This window comes from Colobus angolensis, unplaced genomic scaffold (assembly GCF_000951035.1).
Source record: "Colobus angolensis palliatus isolate OR3802 unplaced genomic scaffold, Cang.pa_1.0 Scaffold99, whole genome shotgun sequence".
Lineage (NCBI taxonomy): Eukaryota > Metazoa > Chordata > Mammalia > Primates > Cercopithecidae > Colobus > Colobus angolensis.
In genome coordinates, this window is record NW_012123931.1 from 5137728 (window position 1) to 5149106 (window position 11379).

The window sequence follows — 11379 nt, forward strand, 5'->3', positions numbered from 1 at the left end:
GGCTGGTCTTGAACTCCTGACCTCAGGTGATCCACCTGCCTCAGCCTCCCAAAGTGCTGGGATTACAGGCATGAGCCACCGCATCTGGCCCTGGTCTATCTTTATCTTGGCAGACAACCATGTTTTTCTGGAATACGGCAAGTGACTGAACGGGGTAATGACATTATGGATCAAAATGAGATGTACATATATCAGTAAGCCTGGCTTTTCTTGTAGAGTTTCTAAGCTGGTTTTGAAGGCAGTTCCCAAGTAGAGCAAAGATATTTAAGCAATGACAGCTGGTAAAGTGAACCATCTGGCTTCCTGAGGCAACCAGATATCAGAAAATACTCATTTAGATGTGAGAAGTTTGGGACTGCTGGTTAAACAAACAGCCACATAACTTTAGTTCCTCACTTTTTTATTTATTTATTTATTTATTTTGAGACGGAATCTCGCTCTGTCACCCAGGCTGGAGTGCAGTGGCGCGATCTTGGCTCACTGCAAGCTCCACCTCCCAGGTTCACGCCATTCTCCTGCCTCAGCCTCCTGAGTAGCTGGGACTACAGGCGCCCACCACCACACCCGGCTAATTTTTTTTTTTGTATTTTTAGTGGAGACGGGGTTTCACCGTGTTAGCCAGGATGGTCTCGATCTCCTGACCTTGTGATCCGCCCGCCTCGGCCTCCCAAAGTGCTGGGATTACAGGCGTAAGCCACCGCGCCTGGCCTAGTTCCTCACTTTAGAACATAACCCAGGGTTATCTCAAAGTGTGTGGCCCACACATTCTCTAATATCTCCCTTCATATTGGTGAGAGCAAGCAAAGTAAACCGAATTTTTTTTCTCTGCACTCACAAATTGCTGACTTTAGCCCTTCTCTCCTAATCCACTCATGGAAACCTCTCTCTTTCTGTCTCTAACATTTGGTGACCAGGTATACAACTAAGTGCCCACTGTACTATAGCTTCTGGAAGACAAAAGAATATGTCTTGCTAATTTCTGTAATTTGTGCCCAGCAAAGTGCCTTAAGCCTACACTCAGAGATTCAGGTAATGAGGGTCTAGAGTAGAACCTAGGCACATCGTGTTTTGAAAAAAGTACATTAATGATCCAGTCATCTCCATGTTAAGAAGTGACTGAGTTGCAGAGGCATCCAACATAGCTGTTATCATTGTCTTCATTACCATCATTATAGCAAAGATTTGCTGCATGGTCATTACATGGCAGGCACTTATTCCTTATAATAATCTCAGGACGGAGTTTCTATTATCATTCCCAGTTTTCTGTAGATCAGAAAACTACAGAAGAGGTAGAGGGAAGTTAACTTGTCCAAGATATTTGTTTCACCTGGTATCAGAACCAAGATCTGTGTTATTCCAAAGTGCTTCCCCTAGCCACCATGCTGAGATGTGTTCAGTTCCCACAGATACTGTAGTCAACATGCCAACACACTTAATGCAGTTAAAATTTGCCTCATGTATAGATTTAAGAGCCTACAGTAAACTTTTTTTTCCCTTAATTTTTCCCCAATATCTTGACTAACTGGCTTATGTAGTTCAGTAGCCAAGGTATAACCACCTATAGTTTGTTTTCTTTTTCCTAACTTTTTTTTTTTTTAGACAGCATCTCACTCTGTCACCCAGGCTGGAGTGCAGTGGTACAATCACAGCTCACTGAAGCCTTGACGTCCCTGGGCTCAGGTGATCCTCCCACCTCAGTCTCCTGAGTACTAGGATTAAAGATGTGTGCCACTCATGCCCAGCTACTTCTTTTTTTTTTTAAAGTAGAGATGGGGTTTTGTCATGTTGTCCAGGCTGGTCTTGAACTCTTGGGCTCAAGTGAGCTGCCCGACTTGGCCTCCCAAAGTGCTGAGATTACAGGCGTGAGCCACTGCACCAGACCTCCCAACTTTTTAATCCTGAAAACTGTCAAGCCCATGGAAAACAGTAGCAAGAATAGTACAATGAATGGCTATTTTTTTCAGATTCACAATTATTAATATTCTGCAACCTCTGCTTTATTTATCTTACTCTATGTATATGTACACAGATTTATCTCTCTACATATTATTTCTGAATCATCTGAGAGATGACTGCAGTCATTATACTTCACTCCAAAATTCTGCAGTGTGTATTGCCACGTATCTCCTATGAACAAAAACATCCTCCAACAAAATGCACAATACAAAAATCACACTCAGAAATTTTAACACAAAAATATTATCTAATATAGCTAATAACATCTAATATTTACTATTGCCTAATACTGTAAGTATCTAACATTAAGTAATTATACCAATAGTGTCCTTTATGGCTGTTTTTTTTATGTCCAGATGCAGGATCCAAAGATCATACATATTTTATTTCATATGTCTTTACTCTTCTTTAATCTAGATTCTAGAATGATTCCTCAACATTTTTTTTCTTTCACAAAACTAATATATTTTGAGAATCCAAGTCAGTTAAAATAAAAAATTTTTTTTGCAGAACTTCCCTCAATTGGGATGTGTCTCATTGTTTCATCATGATCAGATTCAACTTAAATATTTTTGGGACTAATACAACAGAAGTAATATTGTGTCTTCCTCCACATATCACATAAGGAGGCACATGATGTCTGCCTGTTCTTTTATTGGTGATGTTAAGTTTGACTATTTTCTTAAGGGAGTTTAGCTTCTAAAGCATGTGTGTTTATATAAGAGCTGTATACACATAAATAAATTTTAAAAAAGACATTTTTCTAAATCATTAGATTTAGCTGAGTTTCATGAAACAACATGTACCCTTAGTAAGTGCAATGAACTCTAATCTTTTCTGTTCTATTCTAAAAATATACATATTTTTAAATGCTGGTTTTGACCTACTTAATCTCTTTGGCAAGCTGTAGTTCAAAAAACACTGCTCTAGGTCATGGGTATGTATATAACTTAATTTAGAAATTCAGTCACAGGTGAGAAATACAACAGTCATAAATATGGAGGAACTAGAAAGACTAATTTGGCATGCAAATATGATTGCTAAGTAGAACAAGGCTAGTCTTCCAAAAGCCCTGGAATGGTCTGTGTTATGAACAAGCAATAGTATTTACTTACACAAAAGCTTCTGCTAAAAATATAAATGCTGAGAGCCTACTCAGTAAGAGGCACTTTATGTTCTATGCTTTCTCACTGAATCTTTACAGCAACTCAATGAAGTCAGTATTATCTACATTTTACATGTAAAGAAAGGTGTTCAGACTTTACTAAAGTCGTATTACCAGAAAGAGGTAGAACTGGGATCTGAACTGAATCTTCTAGACATCAAAGCCCATATCTTACAAGTAAACCACTAGGGGCACCAAGTGTGGTATATTGTTCCAGAGGACGAAAGACTCACCATCTGACAATGTTCGAACAGCAACATCTTGTGTAGAGACTCCAGGACCATGTTTATTGTAGGCCACCACTCGGAAACTATACTCTGTATATTTTTTCAACCCATTAATGGTGAAAGAGTGACTTGAAACATCAACATCCTTGAATAAAATAAAACATTTTATACATACACAACTCAAGCCAAAAGAAAAGTTGAAAATTAAAGAATTAGCTATACAAATTCTATATTCTACATGAAACAGATTTTATCCCTTTTACATAAGGTTCTTTAACAGTCAAAGCAGATTAATCATAAACTGACAATTTACTTAGAAATACTGCTTGATGTTCAGTGACCGCTGCTGGTAAAAACTACAATAAATCTTGGTACAAAGAAATACAATCTGTCAACTTTTCATTTCCTATATATCTTTTTCTCCCTCAAATTTCCAGTCAAGCAACTATTGAGTTTTGGAAATGTATTTCGACTTTACTATTCCAATCAATGGTTTGAAAAGTTGCTTCACTTCATACCTGTTCTTTATCTGTCCCCTTTTCCATGTAGTACAATTTATAATTCTGAATTTCCCCATTGCCAGACACTGGTGTTTCCCACGTAACAGTGATGGAGGTAGGCGAGGTTGCATATGCACGAATGTTAGGTGCTGGGCCAGGAAGCTGAACTAGAAAGAAAAGTTTGAGATAGCAAGATATCAATGAAATGCTACACTCCTCAATAACCGTTCTTGGCAATATTGTCATATTGGCCATATTTTAAAAATAATAGAAGCTAAGAAAACAACGGATTTGATTGAAGTGGTTTTAGAATAATATAAACACATCTTCCTTTTTATGATTCAGATCAAAGCCAGAAATTACATTGAAAAACTTTCCTTGTGGTTTATAAAATCCCAGTTTTGCAGTGGGCCTACATAAGACATAAAAGGCAACCACCACAGAAAGAGATCCTTCTTTTGTCAGGCACTGTGGTAGGCACTAGGGATACAGTGATGAAGAGACTCCTGCCCACAAAGAACTCCCAGTCTAGCAGGAAAGTCAGACACATAAACAGTTACAAAAAACGTCTTAAGTGCTAACAGATTTAGGTAATGGTTATAACAAAAACAGAAAGACGAGAGAATACACAATTCTGCTTTGGGAGGGGTTTGGGAGGGAAAAGGAGGATTGGTGAAGAATTCTTGGAGTCAAGCAAAATGAACACTTTCCTCAGATACCAAGGGGAAAATCATTCCAGTCAATGGGGTCAATAGGGAGAATATACAAAAAGACAGTGTTAAGTGGTTCAGCTTGGTTGAAACAGAGTGGATATGGGAGACAGAATGTTGAAAACAATGACCGATCAGATAGTGAAGAACCCTCTAATGTCCTGCTATTGAAGCTCACATTTTCTCTAGTAGGTGTTAGGTAACTACTGAAAAATTATGAGCAGGAGCATGACATGATCAGATCTGTGTTTAGAAAGGACATGTGAACACATGTATGGAAGAAAACAGTAAAGGAACAAGAGTAGATAAAAGAATAATAATTGTAAAACAGCTCCCATTTATTGAATGGTTACAGTCAGTCAAGCACTAAATACTTGACATGTATTTTCTCATATAATCTTTGCACTAAACCAAATGAGATAAATATTATCATCCTCATTTACAGGTGAGGTTATGAAGTTAACAATCTTTCCCAAGTGATGGGAAAGTTAGCTCGTGGTGGACCCAGGAGTCGAGTACTTGCTGATTCTAAAACATGGGCTCAAGAGGACCCTTCAGGAGATGATTACAATATCCATGACAGGATGCATGTGACTGGAGGCCTGGATCACTGGCTGACTGCTTAAGTGTTTAGCTGGCTCTGTCTCCTACAATGGCTCACATACCTACCCTTTTACTATATTCTTTTTGTCTGATTGACAGGTTCCAGTTCCAATTTATACACAAATCCTGTGTAGCTGTCTATGCCTACACTTTGGTAGACATCTATATTTGAAAACATTTCTCTGGCACTAGTGTTTCTATAATTCATTAGATTTAAAAACTGGGAAGGGAAAAAAAACTAACAAAATGTAAAACAAACTGGCTTTCCTGAATAACAGCACCATAGCTTAAGATTAATTTTGCTACCAAAGTAGAGAAATCTGAATATGGTTACTCTAACAGTTGTTTGCTTTAGTTATGAATCATGTTACTCACTTAAGTTAAGGGCGCATTTTGTGCAGCCTGACAGGTGGGATTTGTCACACTTCTGCTGCTATGGGAAACTTTCCTCTAACTTATTAAAGGAGAAGAAAAACAAAACAGTCCCTAAATTCTCTTGAAATCATTTTCAATATATTCATTGGCCAAGTGTAGGCAAATATGATCCTAAAAAAGGTGCTAATGAATTCTTTCATTTCAGCTGTACAGTGGCATAATAAATGGAAAAAATGTTAAGTTGGTTTGTGAAACTAAATATGTAAAATATTTTCCAAGGGCTGGTTCCAACATTTATGCCTCCCCCACACAAGCTGAATACCTCCAGATGAAATGCAAATCTCTCTTCAGAAACTGCTTCTCTTTTGCCAAAACATGTTAGTCTCTTCTCCATCCCTAAAATACCCTCACCAGAACCTGTTGCCCCTTCTACCTATATTCTTGTAACTATTTTCTTTTAGCCAAACTCCTTGAATAAATGGTTGTGCTTCCTACTTTCCTTAAGGTGATAACACATCACACTGTTGTCTATGGTACCAGACCATAAGCTCCTTGTGGACAGAAGTCAAGTCTTACTCATCTTTACATCCTGACTGCCTAACAATTACCTCCTGACTGCCTAACACAGCGGCTGATACATGGTGGGCACTCAATAAATCCACTCTTCTTCACTCCTTTTCTTTCATCTCTAAATTTGACAATGACCCTCCCAGTGGTTCTCAACAATTTGACATATGAAGTGAAATGATAATGAAAACTACAGATTCTTTCCAAGGGAAATGTGAGTATGTACAGACTCAAAGATTTATTTTCATGTGGTTTCAGAAGGTTTACAGCCTCAGGATAGGACCCTTGCATTTCCTTCATTTTCATCATGACTTACCTTGCATGTGCACTGTTAGATTCTATTTCTGGGATTTGGGTCATGCAAATTCCTTCCCACAATAAGCTTGCTCTAAGTCAAATGCCTCAAGGCCAGCCTCAGGTCTCATGTTTCCCTAGGATCCTGCCTTTACTTTTCTATCTTTTACAGTAAGTTTTCTCTATTCTGTATCCTAGTATCTTTCATGAATGATGCTTCTATATGAAAGCTGATGAAGGATAACTGAGCTTGAAACCTAATAGAGTATTCCTGCTCTTGTCTGAACATAGATAACTGTAAAATTCAACATCCTGCCTGTAATGAGAACACACTCTTCCCTTAAATCAACCCCCTGACTCAGTGATGGCCCTCTTGTTCTTGACTGGGTTTGATTCATATCTTCAATCTCTGTCACTGAGATGATGAAAGGTCTCCTATCTTGCCTGCTCCTTCTTTAAGGGAAGAAGACCTAGCTTGTTCATCCCTGCATCTCCAGTATCTTGCACATTACCTGGTATAGGGGATGCTCAATAAATATTTGACAGGTGAGTGATTTGCCATGGCATTAGAAAGTGAAGTTCTACAGCTTCTTGACTTATTGTACCCATCAGGTAAAGTTCTTAAATTATTTCTATAGTTCCACTGGTAAAGTCATTTAATCTGTTTAGTTGCCTGGTCAGTAGCCTCTACAAATATACCTAAAATACTCTCTACTTAAAGTAAAATATTTTATTATTAATACAGAAAAACTAATGCTGTTAATAATAAAAGTAGACTGAAGAATACACCGTGGAAAAACAACTTGTGCTAAAAGAAGGCAAAAGTCTAGACAAAAACCTCAAGTAGGAAAAGCATTCATTAAGATTTGGCTGCTTGTAATTTTGGGCCTATAGTTTACAACCCACACGTAAGATATACAACACATTTATATTATAAATAAACCCGACTGACACTCAAGTCACAGAAAATCTTAGAAATGTAATTAGAAGTAACCCTATGTAGCACAAAAGACCACAGGTCCAAAATAAAGCCTCAAGGGGATTCTAAAGAGCATGGTATGCCTAAAGATAGACAATCCAGTTAAGAACAATCGTTAAATACCTACACTTCATGTGCAAGGCATTACATTAGACACTGTGGGAAATGTAAAGATGACAAAGGCTCTGTCTTTGCTATAAAGTCAGCAAGATAAGTTCATAATCATAACTGAAGGAAGAATGTAATAAATACCTTAGAATTGTGGAGATAACAATATTAGAGGAAAGATTCTAGAAGGCATCTGAGCTAAGTCTTAAAGGGTCAGTAAAATATGAACATGTAGAAAAGCATCAACAGAAGTATATTGTCTCATACTATTTGCTTTTTTTTTTTTTAAGACGGAGTCTTACTCTGTCACCCAGGCTGGAGTGCAGTGTTGCGATCTTGGCTCACTGCAACCTCCGCCTCCTGGGCTCAGGTGATTGTCCTGCCTCAGCTATTCTCCCGAGTAGCTGGGATTACAGGCACTCACTACCATGCCCAGTTAATTTTTGTATTTTTAGTAGAAACAGGGTTTCACTATGTTGGCCAGGCTGGTCTAGAAAACCTGACCTCAGGGGATCCGCTTGCCTCAGCCTCCCAAAGTGCTTGGATTACAGGCATGAGCCACCATGCCCGGCCCTATTTGCTGTTTTTGGATGTAAATTAATTTTGTCTCCAGTAATTGATAAGGGCCCTGAAGGTAAGGAACTGTTATCTTCTGCTCCCCTATGGTGTGCGAGGCTAAACAAAGGCAGAACTTCAGAAAGGTCTACCTCTAGGGGGTGCTGACACAGGTGGAAGACTTACCCTCAGGTTGCGTTTCTACTCGCAGTGGAGCTGAACTCTCTCCGGAGCCATGCTTATTTTGAGCCATAACTCTAAAGATGTACACAGTCGCTGGCATTAGGTTTTGAATGGTTACCTGCATCTCTCCTGGGTGACTGGTATTCTCAACACGTTCCCTTTAGACAAAGAAGGATTTGCAGAGAAATAGCATCAATTAGGAATATTTCTAGAATGTACAGTTTCATTTTCCACTCTACATAAAAATCTATCAGTTTTAAGTCAAATTAGCTCTCAGACAGTGAAGCTTCTGGGGGTAGGACAGTGCAAAGAAGATGGGGACTGGCAAAAGAGCAAGGGCATATGTATCTGACAAGTTGGTGATGTTCTTGCTGAAATGTTACTGATATTGCTGACCATAATCACGACTTCCTTTCAGAGAAGACACAGGGCTCTTCTCAATGCCATTTCAAATGGGGCAGCTAGTCATCCACTTTCTAGGCTTTAGAAATCACTGAGTTTTAGGGAAATTGATGGAAGGTGGATATTGGTATGACCTAATGATATTTCACAGAAAATATCAAAGAATGCTGTGTATATTCTGGATAAGAGACTCGCAATAAAAAGAATGCTAGAGGTTACCACTTTTTAAAATTGGAAATAAAAACGTTAAACATTTAAATAAATCCTAAGTGTAACCCAGTCTATAAAATAAGCTGATTATAATACTGATTTTTATAATTTATTTTTTAAAATTAACACTACTCCAATGATTTTGAAGCTGATATGAAATGATATGAAATGTCTGACAAATTTTATCACAAACAACTCAAATCCAGTGGTCTAGTATTAAATATTATGAGATGAAAACTTAAAACCAGTTATCTAGGTTCTTCACTAAATGTGGCTTCTACGTTCTGTCTTGGGGTCTGTGTGACCAACACAGGTCCACAAACATGCTCAGTCTATTGTACTCACTAGAATGAAAACCAGATTGTATAATCAAGAGTTTTCAATAAATATTGTGAAGGAATTTGTTTTAGACAAACAGTTGGCTTTTAGGAACTGTCTTTCATGTGAGTAAAGAGCTATACCTGTCTTGAGAAAGTAATTAAAGAGCCTCAAACTACTCCATTGAAGAAATTATTCTAATTTATTGAATTAAAATTCTTACTTTAAAATACTGGTAATTTGTCTTGAATTGCAGATTAAAATTTGTTTAGGTCTAATGACCATACGCCAATTTGTCTGATTGTAAGTATTTGCATTGCGGAGAAGTGCTTTTCAGTAATTTTCTATACTTCTTTAAGTTACTTTATTTTAACTAAAAAATCCAACAGTAGTACCCACATAATATTTACAGAGGATTTTTTTTCTCTATAATCAGCTAGGTCCCTGGAAAAGAATACTGTGGTAACAGAAATTATCTTTCAGAGATACTTGAGATACCTAAAAATACTATTTTATCTTCAGCTAAATCTCTCAATCACAAGATTTACAAGGAAGGATCAACTGATTTCTTACAATTTAAGGTTTCTGACACTTGGTCTGATCACAGATGATCCCTGTCTTAAAGGGAAGTACAGCTGATGCTTGAACAACACAGGTTTGAACTGTGCAGGTCCACTTACAAGCGGATATTTTTCAACAGAAGTTACACCGAGTGTGCCTGCCTTTCCTGCCCTGCTTCCATTTCCTCTACCTCTTCTGCCTCTGCTACTCCTGAGATAAGAAGACCGACCCCTTTTCTTCTTCCTCCTCCTCTTCAGCTTACTCAACCTGAAAGTGAAGACCTTTAGGATGATCTACTTTCACTTAATGTACAATAAATATTTTCTCTTAAGATTTTTTGTTTGTTTTGAGACAGGGTCTCACTCTGTCACCCAGGCTGGAGTGCTCTGGTGTGATCTCGGCTCACTGAAGCCTCCACCTCCTGGGTTCAAGGGATTCTTGTGACCTGGCCTCCAGGATAGCTGGGACTATAGGTGCGCACCACCACACCTGGCTAAGTTTTGTATTTTTAGTAGAGACAAAGTTTTGCCATGTTGGCTAAGCTGGTCTCAAACTCCTGGCCTCAGGTGATCCACCAGCCTCAGCCTCCCAAAGTGCTGGGACTACAAGCATGAACTACTGCACCTGGTCCCTTATGATTTTTTAAATAACATTTTTTCCCTAGCTTACTTTACTGCAAGAATACAGTATATAATACATATAACATAAAAAAATGCACTGTTGATGTTATTGGCAAGGCTTCCAGTCAACAGTAGGCTACTAGTAGTTAAGTTCTGGGGAGTTAACTATATTGTATTTTACACTAAACTAAAGGCTCTCTGAGAGAGTATAGATCAGGTCTCTTTTGTTAACCCTATACAGAAAAGTTGAAACAAGTTTTCTTCTACAAAGACACAGGAGGGGGACAACTTTACTTTAAACTGAAGTAAAAGACTGTCTCATTCATGTTCGTGTACCATAGAAGCACTTAGCAGAATGGTCACACAGGGAAGCTACATCACAAATATACACTGAATGAATAAAGGAAAATCTGCCTTCTGATATGTAAATCTCATGTAGTAATATCATATATATAATTTTTGTTTGTTTCTATGTGAAAGGGAAAAAAATGGGAGAAATAGGTGAAGTTTACTAATACCTAAATCAAATTTCTAAAGAAGTATTACCATTAAAAAAAAAAAGTCAGTCATAGGTGATCTGACACCATTGGTCTGAGGTCCCCGAACCAAGTTAATATGCAGGAAAAAATCCTTGGTTTTGGGATAAGATTCAAGAAGCATTTGAAACAACAATTCTCATAAGTGTGTGGGGTTACAGTGGGACTCAGCTTAGAATGTGAAAGCTAAGAGTCAAAGGGGAAAGAAAAAGGCACACTTTATAGAAAGCAAGCACTGGGCTGGAAGTTAGGAGATACAATTCTAGTTCTAGCAATGCTACTAGCTTACAAGGAAAAGTCACTAATGTTTTCTGGGCCTCACTGTCTTTCTTTCCTTTTTTTTTTTTTTTTTTGCTTTGTTGCCCAGGCTGGAGTGCAGTGTTGTGATCATAGCTCACTGTGCAGCCTCAAACTCCTGTGCCATGACAGTTAATACTCATCAAATATTCCTCCATATTTCCAGCTTCCCTTGCAACTTGTTGGGACTGCCTGAGAATAAGAAGTGAGAAA

At 38.1% G+C, this 11379-nt stretch overlaps 1 protein-coding gene across 1 annotated transcript in view; it reads right to left on the reverse strand.

Annotated features, from left to right (window-relative positions):
* The window catches only part of NEO1 (neogenin 1), a 202111-nt gene that overhangs the window by 57993 nt on the left and 132739 nt on the right, over nucleotides 1-11379 (reverse strand). Inside the window, exons 9-11 of the mRNA XM_011933015.1 lie at nucleotides 8226-8380; nucleotides 3867-4015; nucleotides 3355-3493 (exon numbers count right to left, since the gene is read on the reverse strand). Coding sequence (XP_011788405.1) covers nucleotides 3355-3493; nucleotides 3867-4015; nucleotides 8226-8380 — 443 coding nt within the window. The remainder of the gene's footprint in view (nucleotides 1-3354; nucleotides 3494-3866; nucleotides 4016-8225; nucleotides 8381-11379) is intronic.